The 18,905-nt window shown below is 39.9% G+C and overlaps 1 protein-coding gene across 1 annotated transcript in view; it reads left to right on the top strand.

Moving 5' to 3' along the window:
* Positions 1–3,356, top strand: part of ZNF277 (zinc finger protein 277) — a 41,783-nt gene extending 38,427 nt beyond the window's left edge. Inside the window, exons 10-12 of the mRNA XM_059472381.1 lie at positions 296–338; positions 1,976–2,150; positions 2,960–3,356. Of these exons, the coding sequence (XP_059328364.1) occupies positions 296–338; positions 1,976–2,150; positions 2,960–3,152 (411 nt within the window). The 3' untranslated portion in view covers positions 3,153–3,356. The remainder of the gene's footprint in view (positions 1–295; positions 339–1,975; positions 2,151–2,959) is intronic.
* The last annotated feature ends 15,549 nt before the right edge of the window (positions 3,357–18,905 follow it).

Raw genomic sequence — 18,905 nt, 5'->3', positions numbered from 1 at the left:
CAGGCAGTAAAGAAATAAATCATGAAACCACTATGATGTAAAAGATGTTAATATATCTTATGGTTAGCATCTGTGTTTCAGTTTTAATAAACTATTTAACAGTATTAAATATGAATGCAAAAGTTTCTGATGAACCAAGACTTCTGGGGTTTGTTTCATGCATTCACGCTTTTGTGTATGTGTATTCATGTATATGTCTGTGTCAGCCCATGAAAAGCTGAGCTGTTTTTAACTTGGAATAGTAGAAGTAGTGGAAATAAGATTTTTTTTTTCCTTCCCTTTTTTTTTCCTCCAGAAATCACATGGATTTCACTTTCCTAAAATAAAGTCAGAGCATGGTGAGTAAGAGGGGCTGTAATTGTCAGCATTTGCCACTAGTGTGGAGAAAACCACATCATAAGAATAGTGGAAAACAAGTTTATCTGTTTTATTTTTGTAGAGACATTTAACTTTTCCATAATGGAAACTGTTTCTGCCAGCTTACAAAAGCAAGCCAAGAACACTTTATTTTTATGGAGCTGTCGCTGCTGCCAAGGATGTGTGCTATTTTCTTTAGACCCATTGGATTCTTTTGCAGAGTAGCTTCTACAAATACCTGCTCTATGAGTTCCAGGTCTGGCTGCTGAAGACTTGGAAGTATTACTATTTTTACTATTATTGTTGTTGTTATTATTGTTATACCTGTTAATGCTTGCCTGCAAGCTAGGAGCTTTGTTTGGCCAATGTTTGCCTTCTGCTATAGAATAGAATCATTTAGGCTGTGGAAGACCTTTAAGATCCTTAAGGCCAGCTATTAACCCAGCACTGCCAAGTCTCCACTAAACCATGTCTCTGAGTGCCACATCTGCACTTATTTGAAATATCTCTAGGCATGGTGACTCAAGGATCCCTTACCCCCTTCAAATCTAGTTTGAAACTGTCTCAATGAGCCCTGCGAACTCCTGTGCAAGGATCCCTTTCCCCCTCTGATTCAGGTGTCTCACCTGTCACCAGTAGGCCTGGGGTCATGTTCACACACCCATGATCCAAATACCCCAAATTCTTCCAGTGACACCAGGCTTGGAACCAGGTATTGATCTGCTGGCTCTTTTTGCTTTTCCCTCATTATTCCTTGCAACTGGAAGGACAGAGGGAAACACTGCTTATGTTCCTGATCCCTTAACTAGTCTTCCCAAGACCCTGCAGTCTCTCTTGATTGACTTGGGATTTCTTGTTTCAACTTCATTACTGCCCACCTGAAAAATCACTAACAGACACCCATAAGGGCAGGAAGGTTTCTCATCACACATTGAACCTGAGCCCCAAGGAGGCAGCAGACTTCCCCTAAAAGTGAGCCTGGTTGGCATTTTGGCCTTCATCCCCTCCAACAGGGAACCTTCTGTGACAATGAGCTGTATTTTTTTTCCTTATGGGAGCAGCTGTTTTGCAGGGCACAGGCTGAGTTAACCCTGGTGGCATGTCTGTGCTGGGTGAGCCATTGTCCTCATCACTGCTGGGTTCCACTGCAGGGGCTCACAACTGTCACACCTGGGGACGTGGGGCAGTCACAGAGGAGACAGGTCTGCTGAAAGGGACTGCCCCTGTCCCTGAAGTCACTGTGCTCAGGGAGGGCAGGGGATGCTCCAAACCGTGCATCCTGTCTGCCTGCTGAGGCTGGCCCAGGGAAGCCAGGCTACAATGCCTATAGTCAGTCTCTCTCTCATTTCCCAAGATTCTTCAACCTACCTGCCTCCTCCTGAACCTCTGTCACTAAGCCTAAAGACAGACTGAGAGGAAACCAAGTGTTTGTAGTTCTTGCACTAAAAGAAGGGTTGGTTTCCCAGCAGCTGGGAGTAAACACTTATTCAGTTAATTTGCGAAGATACAGCATGCAGGCAGTGGTGTCTTTGGTAAACTCTTATCAATCCTTATGCTTAATCCAAGCAAGCATTTTAAATTAAGACTTATGTTACTTGTTCACTACCATCTCTCCCAGGTCTGAACTTCTATCAGCAAGTAAAGCTAGTGAATTTCATCAGAAGAGAAATCCATCATTGTCGTTGTTACAACTGCCAGGAGAAATTTGAATCCAAAGGAGGATTGATAAGTCATATGGAAGAGACCAAACACATTGCATTCCTGCCAGCCAGGTCTACATGGGATCAACCACAGTAAGGGCAAATACATTTCTTCCAGCATTTATACTTTTACTTGATAATTTCTGTGAAACAGTAAGTTGAAGGTTCTGGGATTTACAAATACAACAGTGCCCTGAGCTCCCTAACTCTAGTGGCTCAGATAAAATAATAAATGCTCTCAGAACTACTCAGAATTAGAAATCTCTATACAGTCTGAAGATAAAATGAACATAGGTTACTCCTCTTCTAGTTGCATCCAGGATGCAGTGTTCATATACATGGGATCTGCACTTTCAACTCACTATCCTAGAGAAGTTTGTTGTTGCAAAATTGTTCTAGAACCAAGTCAGGCCCTTTCTTTTGCATGTCTAATGTACATATATGCATGATGTCCACCTAACTTGAGGCATCAAAACCAATTGGTAGTTTACCCATAGTTTTTTCCATGGAAAATAGAGAGACAGTGTAACAAAGCACTGGTTCAGACTCTAAGTAGGCTGTATGGGTCCAGGAATGATGCTCTCTACCAGGTGGTAGAGCAGAGGGAGTGTTCTAACTCAAACACCTCAGTTCAGCCTTTGTTGGGGGACAAATATGGATCTGCAGTCTCTTTTGTAGTATCATATGGTTGAAGAAATAGGAGGAAGGGCTCATCTGTTGTCAGCTTTCTCTAGGACTCCTCTACACTGTTGATACCTGCACTGTGAAGTTGATTTTTTGGGTGTGCTGTTTACTCTCATTCCAGACAACCAGACTTGCTCATCTTTCCTTTCTAAAATTCTTGTCTCAGCCTCTCAAACAAAATGTGTGACTGTCTAGTAATTGTGTTTTGTTGCTTTCAGGTATTATTTTCCTACCTATGAAAATGATACACTCCTGTGTACGCTGTCAGACAGTGAAGATGCAAAAGTTGAGGATCAAAGTGAAGAAGTGCCTGTTGTAAGTGAAGACATATCCAGTCTAAAAGCTCTCAAACAGAGCAGTGTTTTAAACCAGCTTCTGTGGAAAGAGAACAAGAATCAGGAGAAATTTTGATTTGGAACTACAGTGGCTGTCCTTTAGTGCTTTTGTGCTTTTTCTGCAAGATGAAAAAAAAACCTTTCAAGACTATTGGAATACAGTTAAACTCACAAATGTTATCATCATGGGATATTATGATAACATTATATATCATAAATGATAACATTATGAGAACATAAATATTAAAGAATGAATCCTAAATAAAAATTTAAGTGTTAACTTTGTTGGTGTATCTTCCTTTAAATTTTAGCTTTATTTTAAAATTGAATGCTTGATTTTCTGCTAGGATCTTCAAATACCCTTAGTGTATTAGTGTTATTTACAATTTTTTCATCTTTTTTTAATTTGTCCTGAATGAATCAGAATACGAGTTCTATTTTAAGGCCACCTTGTGAAAGTTGAGAAGAACTGAGATGATACATAAAGCCAGTGAGTAAATCTTCTGTGTGCTTTTGCTGTTAGAGAGCAGACAGAAAATACAATTCTTGATTACGTGTGTGGAGGAAATCCTGCTCATATTTACCTTAAAACTTTTGGAAAATAAAAATGTCTGTATATCTTTATTATTAATCATCAGTTTTTAAGACACATGGTGCCTGTTCTCAAAACTAGCTCAGAAACATCAGTAAAGCTTTGCCTGCCCCGTGAATATCTGACTGCATGAAAAGTTGCCAATCTAAAGTCTAATTATTATAGGAATAATTGCAATATTGGTTGCATCAAAAATCAAAATTATTTAAAATATATTTCTGGTATGATTATGAACTGAGATGTTAAAGAATGACTTAGGGAATTGCAGACACATAATCCAAATTAAATGCTAAAAATCTCAAATCCAGAAAAGCTGCCGTATTTCCTTTTCAAGTTCTCAAAGGGGCAGTAGGTCTTCAGCATGTCCAGAAAGAATCTCCATCTTGAAAGGGTAAAGCTGCTCAGAGCATAGGTCCTGCTAGGATGATCCAAACTAAGTATTCCTGAAATGTTAAGTAGTTCCAGAATTCAGGTTTCTCTTTCCATAATATGTATAACTTCTTTCAAAAGTGTCAGTACATTCTTGTTTCTTCTTCAGGTCAGTGTTAGAGCACTGGCTGAAAGAATTAAGTCTTGGCTCAGTGCCCTTTCCTGCCTTTGCACAGCCCTCATTACCTGAAATTCCTTGCTATCAATAAGAGTTGTTGTTGTTTGTCTTTTTATGGTGATTGTGAATTATAAAGCAGTCCCTGAGAGCAGGGGCTAAAGTGCAAATCTTTAGCCATGTTCTGCTAAGCTTCTATGTCCCCCTAATTCACCCTGCACTCTCGTTTGCATCAGTTTCTTTTCATTTGCACTGGACTGGTTTTCTCCTACTATTACACATCACCCTCTAGCACCTCTCTTTGCTTTTTCTTAGGTGTGGGTGCTCTGGAAATAAATTAGACCTACAGGATACTGAAAATGCACTGAGTAAGATCAATCACATAACTGCAGAGTGAAACAGAGACAGAAGCAGTATCTGACTTTGTCAAGGGGAAATGGGATGGAAGAAGTGCAGCAGGTGCTGAGAATACAGACAGAAAAAGGGAACAGTCATAGTCATATGTTTGCATTGATACAAAAATCTGGGAGGAGCAAGCACAAGCCAAATATTTTTGAACTGAAATGTCCTGACCATCTTAAATGAGCTACGATCTGTACTTCTTGCATTTATAAAATTCTTAATTTCCTACAGCAATTGCAATGGGTGTTGCTGCTTTTTTTGCCCCCTAATTTTCTCCAAGCATTTATTTTCTTCCTAAATTAGAAGTTGATTTCAGTCTTTGCTTTTTAGTCAGATTCTTAGCTGAGGGAATAAGAATTAATGGGGCTTACATTAGTGATGTGTGTTGAGCAATGGAAAAAATCAGCAAAAGAACTATGGCAACAGCACATAATGAGTTTTATGGCAAGCCCATCTCAGGAGGGCACATTAAGGGGAGCATAAAATTTTACTGATATATAATAAAGTGAAATGGCAAAACATTTCCTAATCATAAGGAATGTGGTGCTGAGTCATTCAAATCCCTACCAAATTAAAACAATGTCAGCAGTATGAAATGACTGCTGTTCTGGTTCTAAGAGAAATTTGAAAAAGCAATGTTTCAGTGTACAATTAAGAGACTATCTAAAGAGAAATTGCATACATAACACAGACTGGCTGTCTATGTTGAGTGAAAAGAAAAAGGGATTTAGGAAGAATTCATAAGCAGTGTATAACTGTTTACTTGAAATATCAGGAACATGAGGAATCAGATTATGGTTGAGCTTGTTACTTCAGTTATGAACAGGCAACAAACTAGGTTTAAGTCTTTTGTAGGTTCACAGAGAGGGTTAGTTATGGACTCTAGGGTAAAAATCGAGCACTTTCATTTAGCACAATGATGCTTGTCATTTTGCTGGAGCATACTTATTTTTTCATATAATGCCCACAATTTTCCCTAGGCATTCTTGTCCTCTTATCTGTTTTAAAACTGCAGCTATTTTTTGTCATAAATAGAGGACACAGTAATGACTGCATACAGTTATTAGGGGCAAATATGGTCTTCTAAAAAAAGAGTGGTTTTGGAAGCATTGCAACTAAAGTAATAATGCCTTAATTCTTGGAGTGGACAGAGTTCAGGTTGGCAAATGCTCTTGAGAGAGTCAGATCATGAGAATGAGTACTTCTAATTGGTATGAAAAAATCTGCACTAGTTTAACTCCAATGAACATTTCTTACAATAATTCTTCCTAGTCTAGACCTGGACTCCTTATACACAACTCACTTTTCTGTGTCTAAAGCAATGTTTAGAAGGATCTGGGTTAAAGGAAGAAAAATGTTTGTGTCCAGGTGACTGGTAATCTTTCCTGCCCTTTTTACAAATATCTTTATTATATCTTTGATGCTTCTCCACACTCAGTTTAGTCTGACAAGTCTGTGCAGATTTAATCTGACTTAAGGAGTTAATGGTTGTTGGCTTCCATTTAAGACACTGTTTTCTGTTTCTGTCTACATTTGCCTGGCATGCTGTGAGAGCTGTCAGCATCTTCTCTTAGCTGCCTAAATGGTACCTGATGTGAGAAACACCAGACTAAGGCTCTGAGAAGTCTCTCTGCTGTTGTCCTTTCTCAGTGTCATCTTTGCCTCTGAATTCCAGTCAGATCTTTACCAGTGACTGAGGTGTTTGTCACAATCTATCTCTCTCTCCTTCTTCCATTTAACAGTGTTTGACCTAAATCTGAGGTGGGACGCTGAACTTTGAGGGGAAGTAAACAAGGTTACCAGTGTCCATTCTCAAATTCAGGTCCAGAGCAGACAGTGGGCATAGGCCTTGGCATCATCTACTGTCTACTGCCAATGAACAGCAGCAAATTCCCTGGCTTTGCTCATGACTTGATGCTGTGTTAAATGTCCTTGCATTATTTGCATTTTACTTAGATGTATACAGAGGCCGAAGAGAATCAATGATCCCTGGGGAAAAGCTGTAATTCACATTGGCAACATGAAAAATACTTCGTTTCCCCAGGAGGTTTTGTTAAGTCGGGATGCTTTCTGAGGCTTAGTAACAATAACAACAACTGAAGCATCTGTTTGTCAAATTATCAAATTATGCCTTTGTCTACTCTGCCAGGTATGTCAAAATTGGTTAGATAACAATTGTCACATGCAAGAGGTAACTTATAGCCCTAGCAGGAGTTACTGCTTCCATGCAGTAGTCTTTAAAATCAGCTGCTGTAGAAATAGATGCAGCAGTGGTTGCATGTAAAATTACTCCTTTTTTTCATGAGCATTCAATGTTCTGTTCTTTTGAGTGCAGTTTTTTTCCTTTCTGTAGGAAGTTTTCTCCTACTAAGCTGTGCTCAATTTGACTTCTTGCACCAGGAAGAAATTTTCAGTTGCTTCTTGAATTGGATTTTACATCTTTTGCCAAACTCTTGGTCATGAAGATGCAGACAAAGTAACTATTTTTGTGATTAAAATGTAACCCTTTAGTTGAATCACATTTTATTTTTAAATCCCTGATAAATTCACTCTCTAAAATAATAATAAGAAGAGCGGGGGAATTAAGGATCTTTATAACTAAAAATACATCAGTTTTGTTTGCATAAATTTGGATAAAAATAAAAGTGCTTTTTTTCTTCCACAAATGTACCTTTGAACACAATTCTCTCTATCTGGTTTATGATCTTGAGACTGAAAAGGTGGCTATGTGTAGATTACATATGGGTCTAATGTCCACCCTTGCGTTATCATCAGTAAATGTAGTCTGTGGATCCTAGAGTCATTCAGCTCACCCTAAAGAAGTGCCAGTGGCAGATTTCTAGTGTTACTGCTAGAACACTGATATGCTTCAATTGTAATTCTCAGTATAATCAAATGCTTCAAAATTTCGCATTTTGTGGGGGTCATACAGAGCATTTGTCTGTCACATCACATCTTATGAGTGTGTAGTGAAATCCCTCACAATAACTGCAGGCAGATTTTTGGTATCACCTCCAGCCACAGCTTCATTGAATGTCAGGAGATTTACTTTTTATTTCTATGCTTTCTGGAAATAGCAAAACAATCTAGGAATAAATAATGCAGGAATTGCTAATTGCTCATTAGGGAGCCTGTCTTTGTAAACTGCCTGCACAGCTTTACAGAGCCAAGCACTGCTTTAACCTTTAGGTGGTTTTAAATTTATGCTTCCAGTTGTACTGAGGTCATTTTGTTACTTTCTGATGCATATCTGTGCCTTCACACCACTAATGGAAGTATTGCTATGGATCTTCACAAACATTTGACCTGTTGCAATAAACTGTTTTTTGTTAGAATCAAGGTGAAATGAAGAGCAGATAAGCAAAGATGGGGCTTAGCATTTGTGAAGAAGGATTGTGAGTATGTGGCAATGGATTTTTACAAACAGTGATTTACCATGCATTCTTTGACAAATATTGTTCCTTCCCTCTGCCTCAGTTTCCTAAACAGCAAGGTTGTGATTATATAACAACTTTTAGGAAGAAAACCACACATAGAAGACAGGATTCCAATGTATGCATGCAGCTTATCTGCATTAGTTAGGCTTTCAAATTTGAAATATTTAGTTAGAAAGTGACTAGATCACAGTCAAAAGGTTTAATCATTCAAAAAGAAGAAACTTAATATTGGGATTACATTCCCATCAGGAAAGAAATGTTGGCCATTTTGAAAATGACTTTTTTTTAAAGAAGGGTTAACTTCCAAATCAGAGCTTCAGAATATTTCCAATTTGCCTTCAATTGAGATTTTCAAGTAGAGAATGTATATTTTCTAGAAGGTCCTCTGCTTTTAGTCATGTTACAGATACTCCAAGTGTTCAGTTGCATTCTAAGGAAAATTGTTTTCCTGTAAGAGAAAAATGACTGCATAGCATAGAGTACCCATGGTTGGCACAGATGAGAGAAGTCGTCCATGCTGGTCTGCTCTAGCCTTAAAAGGTATAAACCCATGAGTTTGCTGAGATTAAAGAAAGAAAATTTATTGCAAAATGCTCTGCATCCCTAGATTCATTCAATTGATCCATTTCTTTATAAGCAGTCTCTATTTAAAATCCTAGCTCTTTAAAAGTTTCAGGTGGTTTAGTATTTTTCTCAAAAAGTATACATGTAAGATAGGTAAGAATTTTCAGACTCTCTTAAGCTTGTTATTGCATGTGCCTCGCCTTTCCTTCAGTGAAGGAAAGTCTCTGATTACAACAGGACTTCTTTTCACTATTAGAGATGATATTTGGATGTTTTCTTCTTAAAAGTTGCTGCAATGGTACTTTTGTTAATATTGCCATCTTTACAAGAGGCTTGAGTTTTTTATTTTGCCTTGAGCCACTCAGGCAAACAGTTACATTTCAAGTTAGCAATCTGTGAAAGGGCTCATGCTGGGATCCATGCTTCAATGCAACAGCATGGACCATTTTCCCATTTATGCTGGATTGTCCCTACAGATCTTTAAAGATGAAGAAGACGTTGTTGCTTCTGCCTCCTAGACTTGGTGACACTGGGAGAGTTGTTTAAATGCCCCTAAAGACTGATTTGAAGCCAGTTAGATAGGATTCCAATCAATACCTAAAATGAATGTTAGCATCCTACCGAGCAAAGATTTCCTGGTGTTTAGTTTTGTTTCTGGTTGGAAAAAACAAAACAAACATTCCTTAATACATGTGACAGTGTTTATGTACTAAATTTTTGGGGCTTTGTGCTGATTAAAAATAGTACAGTTCTAGAGCCTGCCCTCTCTTGTTTGTACTGCTTTATTCCTCATCTCTGCCACCATCCCTCCCATTACCACTGGCCACCTCCCACTCCTCAGTCAGGTTTACCTTGCAGTCTTGCATCTGAAAGCTCGACTAAATCTTATTCCAATATTATTCCAAGCTAAGGATTTAGATTTTCATACATGTGCAGAATGCCTCCTATGCAGACTAAGGGCTTTGCAGAGGAAAGGTAGATGAGTTAAATGTTTTGGAGTTCTCTAGTCATGAAGTAAAAGGCAAGAACAAGTTTTCTGCATGTACATGGGATAGTCTTTGTAAAAAGCAGTAGTTAACATTACTTGTCTTGTAAAAGGGCTTTTATTAAATCAATAATGATAAAGTATGTACTAATCTATTGGACATAATATTGGAGCATCATATAAACAGATGACTGGTGTCATCTGCTGTGCAGGCTGTAAATTGATGCTCTGGTAAGAGCATATACTACAAATAGAAAAAGAAATCTGGATTTTAGGGTTTTTTTCTAATTTCAAAGAATCAAATAATATTTTATGTCTTCCTGTGAGAAGGCTATGTCCATTCAAGAGAGTTGAAGTTTTTGTCCAGGTATTTAGGGTAAACACTGCTTGTCCCTCTGAATTTTGATAGAAATTGAAGTGGTCCTTGATGAGACACATGGTGATAAGGCAGCCATCTGTTTAAAAAGGGGTCCAATAAATCTCATTTTCAGTGACTGAATTAAAATACCCTTTAGCTCCATTCATTTTATTAATTTTTTTATTAATTATTTTTCATTTACTTTATTTTTGTATCACATAACATGGAAGACAGGAGGCTTAGAGCCTGGAAATATAAATTTAAGAAAAGGCAGAAGCCATGTAATAGTGGTACAGCTTGAGATGCAGCATTTCCAAAAATGTGGAAGGCATGCCAATAAATGCATTTTTTTTCCTGAATAATCAGAAATCTTGCAAAAATCTGAAATTAATTTTTTGTTTTCTGAATTTTAACTTTAATTCTCAGGAATGGGAGACATTGAGAATATTTATCACACAGAAATTATTAGAAGGCCTATTTAGGAAGTAGATGTAGCTTCTTTACATTTGAATACCAAGGAATAGGCAGACCACCAGAATTAAAACCTCCCAGACCTCATGAGTCCTTCCTAGAAATTCTCCTTCCCTTCCCACCCTCCTATTAGTCCTGATGTCTCAAATCTTGGAAGGTTTTGAGGGCCTTTGGTTTCCCATGGTTTCAATGGGAGTTGCCAGGAGTGTCTTTCACATTCAGCCACCCAATGTATTCACTCCCTTTGCAGACTGCTGCAGCCAGGAACTGCAATATGTCACACTACAAGATATTTTTCTAGGGAGCAGTGCCTGTTTATATGACAAAGAGCCACACAAGTGCTTGCAAAGACACCAAGGAAGGGAAAGATACTAATTTTCTCCCCTCCCATCTCCAGCAGGTGAGTGACACCACTTCTGTCCTGTTCTGCAGCCAACTGGCAACTTGCCTTGTCCAAAATACAGCTTTGCCTGTGGTGGGGGAAGGTAATGAGCTCCCCATCATCCAAGGACAGCCAGAAGAATGAGAAACCCTCCTGATCTCTTCTTCCAAGAGCACACTGTTTATATTCACCCTTCTCTGTTTTGAGGCAGAGCACACATTTTTATCCCTGCCTCATCAGGTGGTGTAGGGGTTGCAGGCAGATGGTTCACTGTCAGGCTCCAGATTTCTTTAATCCTTCCTTTCTTTTGAGGGCAATAACTAATATGCCAGCTAAAAACATGACTAACACACTACTTACTGATATTTTTTTTGCCCAATGACTGCTGATACGGAAGTTCACACATATGCACAGATTATTTTCAGTGAAATCTCTGAATTTCAGGGTTATATACAAGTAAGGTTTTGGGTGCTTTAAAACTGAGGTAAGCAAGATTCAAATTATTGGGTTTTACTACAGTGACTGTTTGTCTGGATTTTATGCTATTCTCTGAAGCAGAAATTGTCCCTCCAGACCAACTGCCCTCAGGATGGGGGTTTAGATCTGTGCCTGTTTTGGTGCCAAATTCATCTTACATCTCTTTTGTGACAAAACATCCATGAGACTTGAAAATAAGAGAAGGCTGCCTGTGAAAAAACCACTTTAAACATTTTTAGGCAGCGGAAGGTGCCAGACCAAGTCCCCACTCCCTATGCATCTGTACTAACTAGGTTCTTACATAGCATTTCCTCCCACAGCATGAAAGCAATCAATGAACATATTTCAATAATTTAAAACCAGATGAAAACAACCTCCAGGGAAGACTGTGAGCTCCATATCTCACCTAGAAGGAATTTCTGCAGCCCTCATACAGGTAACTATATGGTAGCGGATGCAAACATCTTTTCTGCTGGCTCTCTTTGCTGACTGCTTTGGGCTTTGTTTTAGTGTCGCTATGGACTGGGCAGGGAATGCAGGTAGCAGCTGGAGATCTGTATTTTGTGGCAAGGCCAGGTACCTGAGGGTTGTTACACAGCATCTGAGCTGCTCATAAGGGCCCCAGAGCCCCCCAGATGAGCAGAGTGGAAGAAGGGTGTGCAGCAGAGACGCTGCGGCACAGCAGGGCTCACCTGCTTCGGCTCTCTGGGCCACTGCACAGTGAGTTAATAAGCCTCACTCTGGGGCTCAAGGCAGCATTTTTGTTTCAGTGCTGTTTAAATTCTCCAAGTCCTGCAGGTAGTTGTTGCAAAAGTAAAAAGCACACAACTGCCACAAGTTTGCCATTATTGGATTAACAAGCTGCAGAGGTCCCTCCTGTCCTTTTCTGTGTAGCTTTGCTGTTTTTACTTGAAATTGGTTTTGTCAGCAGTGACAGATTGCGAACTGCCTCACCTTTAGAAAGTTGAGGCTTTAGGCTCTGCATCCATTACTGTCACTTAACACATTGAGAGAAAGGTAGAAACATCTGCTTCCATGCAACATGCTACCAACTTCCTATGAAAAAATCAGATGTGATGTTTCGACAGCTAATATTGCTTAGCATGCAAGGCAAGTTCTACCTGAGATGGACAAAACCGCTGTCACTGAAGTAGAAAACTTGAAATGCCAGCTTCCTGGGCTGACAGGAATAGTACAGAGCAGGAATATTCAACCCTGTTTGTTCATTTCAGCTTAGAAATTTGTGACATGCACAGAGTCACACATGAAGGATAAGTATTTGCTTTTCCCTGTCATTTTGGAAGCTGCCACTGGAGCACCTGGCTGGAAACCACAGACAGAACTCTCAGAAGAAATGAAAGGACTAAGTGTGTCCCACTTTCTGGTTAATGAGAATTAGTGGGTTTTGTGTGAAAATACGTTCAGTGGTATAAAAGTTTCCTATAGACTACAACAGGTAAATGGCAGAGGTGAAAGGGCAGGAAGAGCTGTGGGGCTGAAAGCCAGCTGTGCAGTGCTTCATTTCACCATTCCTGCTGCATTGCTTTTCTTAATGAAGTAAATGTTCAGAGATAGCAATCTGGGTCACTGAACTCAGATCATTCTGCAAGCACTTCAGCCCAGTAATACTAAAGAAGAGCTCAAATTGTTTTGAACCAATGATACATCTGATGATCTTTTATTCATTCTTTTCTGTGCATTATTGATTGTCTCTCACTTGTTTGCTCAAGGGGAGTTAAATTGCATTCAGGAGCTGAAAGTTTATATCAGGAGCTGAAAGTTTGTAATATCTGACGGTTGGTCTGGAGGCATCTCCTGGCTTCCAGGAGATTAATTTCAGATGTTAAACATGTGCATATTCACTGCTTTTTAGTGTTCTGCTAATACCCAGGAGGTAAGATGTGGCATCTGAACCACCTCCACCCCAATGGTTTCTGCAGGCAACACGTGCAGAGAGAGTATGTAGGGGTTCACCACAAGTGTAGGCCTACTGGAGGAGGCATTTGGAGCTTGTGGCCTCAGCCCTTCTCCCCTTAGTGTCTAGCATTTTTATATTTTGTAATTAATTTCCTGGGAATAAATTCTAGTCTCTCTGACTTTCCAGAGGTTCTTTTACAGGAAATCAGTTTGAGGGTTTGAGAATGCTTTTAGCAAATATTTGTATTTGTACTCAGAGTAGCAAATCAAGCACATACATTATCTGCTGGTAGTTGTTTTTCCTTCAACAGCCTCATAGAACACTCAGCTCCAGCTCATTTTTGTGAGGACACATGTCAGACAGTCTCTCTCCAACTTGCTTGAGTGCAATGCAATTTAATGCAGGTCAGGCAATCTAAGAAGAGCATACAAGGCCAAGCAGCTGCATTTGCTCTTCTGGGAAATTGAAAGGAATTGAAAATTTCTCATTATACTTGTGCCTTTGTATTAGAAAGGCAGTTTATTCCAGCCTCAGAAGTTTGCTACCCAAAACTTCTGTGTTAGCATTTGGCTTTTTTTAGTGAAAAACTGGGGGGGGATATTACAGCGACCTGAGGAGGTCACTGGGGTGAGATAAGGATGAGAACCTTTTTTCTTGATCAGAAGGCTGGATTTATTGATATATGATATATGATACATTATGACTATACTAAAAAGAATAAGGAGAGAAGTTGCAGAGGCTTGCTAAGCTAAGAATAGACTAGAATGAATCCAAAAACAAGAGAATTCTCTGTCCCTGTGTTCCAGAGAGCTTGCCCTGTGATTGGCTCTTAATTGCAAACATGGAAAATGAACCAATCACAGGTGCATCCTATTGCATCTCACAGCAGCTGATAACAATTGTTTACATTCTTCTTCTGGGGCCCTTGCTTCCCAGAAGATGCACAGATCCCAAAGAAAGGATTTCTGTGAAAAAATGTCTGCGACAGGGGGAAAGGAAGACAGAAGTGCTGTTGTATTAGATAAAACTGCAAACAGAAGGGCAAAAGCAGCCTAGGTAACATTGTGATAATTTCTGGACAGTTTACAGAAAGATGCTGGACTTCAGTTCCCCATCCACTGTAGTGGACAATCATTTATCAGTATGACTGTACTTCCTGCATTGGAACAATTTGCCAAGAATGTTTTCTTGCAGAGCAAATTTTGTAACTGTTAGATGAAGATGTAACCCTTAAATGCGGGAGACAAGTGCAAAGCTGTGCCCTTGGAGGAAAAGTTCTCCAGAATTCCTTGGAAGTCAACAAGGCACTTGTCATTAAGGCTGTTAATTGGAGAGGGAGGCAAGCACTGTTCCCACAATTTCCAGCACTTGTTCTTGGGTCCACCTAAGGGCTGAGACAGCGGTGCTGGCTGTGAGGATGAAAAGCATTTCTAAGCATTACACTGCATTTCTTCAGCTCTTTGAATTAAATATGCTAAAATACTCAAATATGGTGACAATAGAGCAATATGCACCATAGGTATATGGTAATAAACTTTGGGCAACAGAGAAAGACGCTGTGCATTATGATGTGAGAGTCCCAGGCAATCCTTCAGGATCAGGTGGAACCTGCTCTCCATCTTTGCTCACTGTGTGTCTGCTTGCAGTGATTATTTTAGGATATCATCCTGAAAACCTTTTCCTATTTCCAATACACATTCATTTGCATTCACATGGGATAATACTCTGCAGTGTTACTAACTAGATACTGAATAGCTTCTTCCAAAGAGAGGTATTGCTCAACAGGAGCTGAGGAATTTGAATGAAAATCCATAGTTACCCAGTGGGAATGAGGAATCATTTCTAATCTTCCGTCTGCAATTTCTATCTGTCATTGAAACACATGGGGTCTTATGTGAATCTTCCATTATCTGAGGAGGAAAAAAGCTTGCTACTTTACAATAATTGTGCTATTCTGCAAGGACAGCTGTGAAACCATGGCTATATTTTTAGTCTCTTTATCCAAACATTTTTTTTTCTGACTTGACCTGAGTCTGCTTTGAGTTTAATTTGGAAACCTTTCCAACTCAAAACATATGGGAGTACATCTCTAGCATGAGGCAATTCAGTAGAGAAACACCACGTCACCTCCACATAAGAGCTTTTGGGTATGCTATTATGCCTTGCAGACAATCCTCAAGCTGTGCCAATTGTTTCATGGTGCCTGCATGCTACAAAAATTGTGCATATTAAAACTGGGACGGCCATTAAAAGATGTCTGTGTTAGGGAAAGGCCAAGGCAAGGTCTGCTAGAAGTTTGTGCTGACTAAACATCCTTGCTTTAAATCTTCACTCACAGTAAGAGGGTGTGAAAGGGCCATTCCAGAAATACTGCCTGTGATCTCTGCCTACAGACAGGGAGGTAGAGGTTAAACCCTAACTTGTCAAGCCCTTTTTAAGAATCATTCATATACTAATCCCATTGAGCAGTCTGCTATGGTTGGAGACACAAAATGATCCTCAGACATGAGAAAAAGCCCTGATAACTGCCCAGGGCTGCACTCAAAAGTTCATGTACAACAGCAGGGCTCAGTTAAATCCTCAATTACTGTGAATGCCCTGAAAATCTGGCATTTCCAGCTATCAGACATGCAAGTTAGGGGCTCTGCACAGCCTTTTGCAGACTGCTGTTTTGCAAATCAGACTCTACAAGGCTAGAAGTAAGTCAAGAAAACAAGTGAGGCAAGGGGCAGCCTGGCTGACTGCTTGTGAAACTCTTCTGTTGGAAACAGGCTCCATGCCAGCTTCTTCTTTTCTATGACGTTTCCCTTTCAGGTTTGAGTCCACTGTCTACCTCTGCCACTTGAAGATTTCTTTTTTCTTTGAACATTGCGTTCTTGCTTCACGGGAAGCAGAGCCATGGGAGCATCAGCAAAAAAGTAAACACCAACCCCACATTTGTAGCTCAAGGATCCAGAGTTCAGGCCTCTTACTTAATTTGCTTTTGGATCTTCACACATATTTAAACCCCCTACAACCTCAGTCCCTGCTGGCAGCAGTGGGTTTGCCAGTTGCAGATTTCTTTGAGTGTTGGAGGTATTGTTTAGGGCATCATCTATATCTGCAAGAGAAGGCAATTACTTTGAAACCTATGTAGCAATTGGGACCTAATTTCATTAAAAAGATGGAAAGACATTTTTCCTTTTTTCCTTAAAAAATAGGATCTCAGCTTGATCATGTCTAAGAAAGCTTTGAAACACTTGCTGAGCTGGTTGAAATAGATAAGCCTAAAATAAATTCTCCACAGGCAGTTACTTGAATCTGAAATATTGATCAGGTAAACTGTTGGAAAAACATGGTGATGTAAAGCTGTGTTACACAGCCTAGCCTTGCCCATTCATGCTTCAAGTAACAGCCCAAAACAGCCAAGTGCTCACATTAGTGTTAGAAGGAAGCACTTTTGTTTGTTTGTTTGTTTGGCTTTTTGTTGTTTTTTTTTTTTTTTTTTAAGTAACTTTGCCATGTCTCAGGCTGTACATCCACGCCAGGAAAAGAAAAGGAAATGAAAATCTTTCTTAAGCTAGTTCCCCTCTGGAGAGCATCACACTGTGCCACTGGCCAGCCCAGACAGACCCACCTGCTGCTGCCACCTGTCCCAGCAGCTCCCTGCATCAGCTCATCGTCCTTGTAGCACCAAAGCTTGGGAACCTCTCCAGTCCCTGTCAGGGGCTTTTCCACACACAGCACAAAAGGCTTTGTTCAGGACTGTGCCAAAGCCAAGCCTAGCTTTGAGCTTTCCTTTGTTTTCTTCAGAAGAAGAGTCTGACACTTCCCAGCTAGCACAGTGGAAGATGCCCCATCTCCATCTGGTTGTCTGCAGCCATGGCTGTGTGCTAAGATGCTTGTGTTTTCAGATATCTAATGTTATAAAAAGACTATACATCTTTAGTAGACTATACACCAAAAGAAGTGTCTTTCTTTGGAATTAGTATGTATTTTGTAGCACATTTTCAGGAGTTAAAAACTGCATGGAAAGTGGAAGGTACTGCAGCTGTCATGAGTGGAGGGTGCAAAACCAAGATTTCCCAACAGAGCAATCACAGGAAGTCATGTCTGGGGAAGAGCTTGGTGGATATGAGGAGGAGAACATGGTCCTTCATGGCCAAGCAGAGACCACTGCCCCATCAGCTTCCTCAGTTCAAAGCTGAATGTCAGGATGAAGGCTGCACACACAAGGCAGTGCATGAGGCAACCACACCAAGGCACCAGGACTGAGGCTGCTGCAAACTTCTCTGTATCATGGAGATCTCTGGGAATCTGGCAGCAAAAACACATAGACAGTCAAATATAATAAGTACATCATAACTACAGAGACTCAGAGTTGGCTCAGATTTAGGTGTGTTAAACCAAGTCTTCTCAGGCTGCAACAAGGGAGAAGCTGGTCTCATCTCTGTTCCTTGATACAAGCTTCAGAAGACAGGACAGTGATAACTGGTTTAAAACATATCAGTGTGTCTGCAGAGGTGGTTCCAAATAATTTTCCCTTTGGGTGAACAATTACAAGACAGACCTAATAATCTGCTATAGTATCTTTAACAATCTACTTTCTGTGTGTTTTGCCCTTTCAGGTGGTCCAGTTTTTTTGTAAAATGAGGTAATTTAACCCTGGTCATGGACAGGATCACACAAACAACAGATCATGATTTTCATGTCTGCAGCATTTCATAACCACTAAAATTACTATCAGAATAAATCAAAAGACCATAATCTGTCTATTTCTCTGCTGACACAACTACCTTATGCTGGACAGGCCACTTGAGAAAGCTTAAGATCAAAGAAAAAAAATCTAATCCTCCATGTAAACCACTGTCACTTGAATAACTAAACTGCACAAACTGTAATGCTGATGGAAACCCAGAGCAGAATTCAAACCAGCTTTAAATATGTGCAACTCATTCCTTCTGTTCTGCCGCATCATCATCCAAAGAGGAACACACAGACACAGAAAATGATTCATGCAGGAAATCCAGAATACTGCAGAATTCATCTCTCTGCTGTGACAAGCTCATCCTAGTTTCATGTATTTTATTTCCAATGGAAATGTCTTTCCAAGACACTGCTTCCACATTTTATCCAGGTTACTTAGTATGTAGCACGAGTGACATACCTTGATACGGGCAAGATTTAGCAAATACAGCACAGTGCTTCATAAATTATTGTTTCTGCATTACAATCCTTCAGGCTGGAGGTGTCAGCGCTGCAGACACTGTTTAGGTAGGAGCCAAGTTTACCTCAAAGAGAATTAGAAGAAGTAGAAGTAGAAGAAGAAGTAGATATAATATTTCAGCTTGGTACTTTTTGGTACCTCACTAGTTTTTTGCCTACCCTACCTAATCATTTGTATTGCTGCTGCAGTCACTCTCTTCCATTGATGGCCTGAAAGTCCCCATCATATTTTTACAAGTTTTGAGAAGAACTCGGCAAAAAGAGGAGATCAGAGTGGTTTGTCATCAGCAACTAGGATGCTGCAGGGCTTGCTGGGGGTACAGGGCTTCCCCCTATTTACAAAAGCTGGTGTCTGGTTGCAAGGCACAAAAAAACCCACAGGTAATGAAGAAAATGTAACTGCACCTTAAAACTGATATTTGCCAGCATCTGTGTCTCATTGTGAAATTCAGTGCACTGTTATGGAGAAATGACCAAGTTGCAAGGCAGAGTCT

Source organism: Ammospiza nelsoni, chromosome 5 (assembly GCF_027579445.1).
Source record: "Ammospiza nelsoni isolate bAmmNel1 chromosome 5, bAmmNel1.pri, whole genome shotgun sequence".
NCBI lineage: Eukaryota > Metazoa > Chordata > Aves > Passeriformes > Passerellidae > Ammospiza > Ammospiza nelsoni.
The sequence above is the reverse complement of the archived record's forward strand: the minus strand, read 5'-3'. Positions and strand labels throughout refer to the sequence as shown.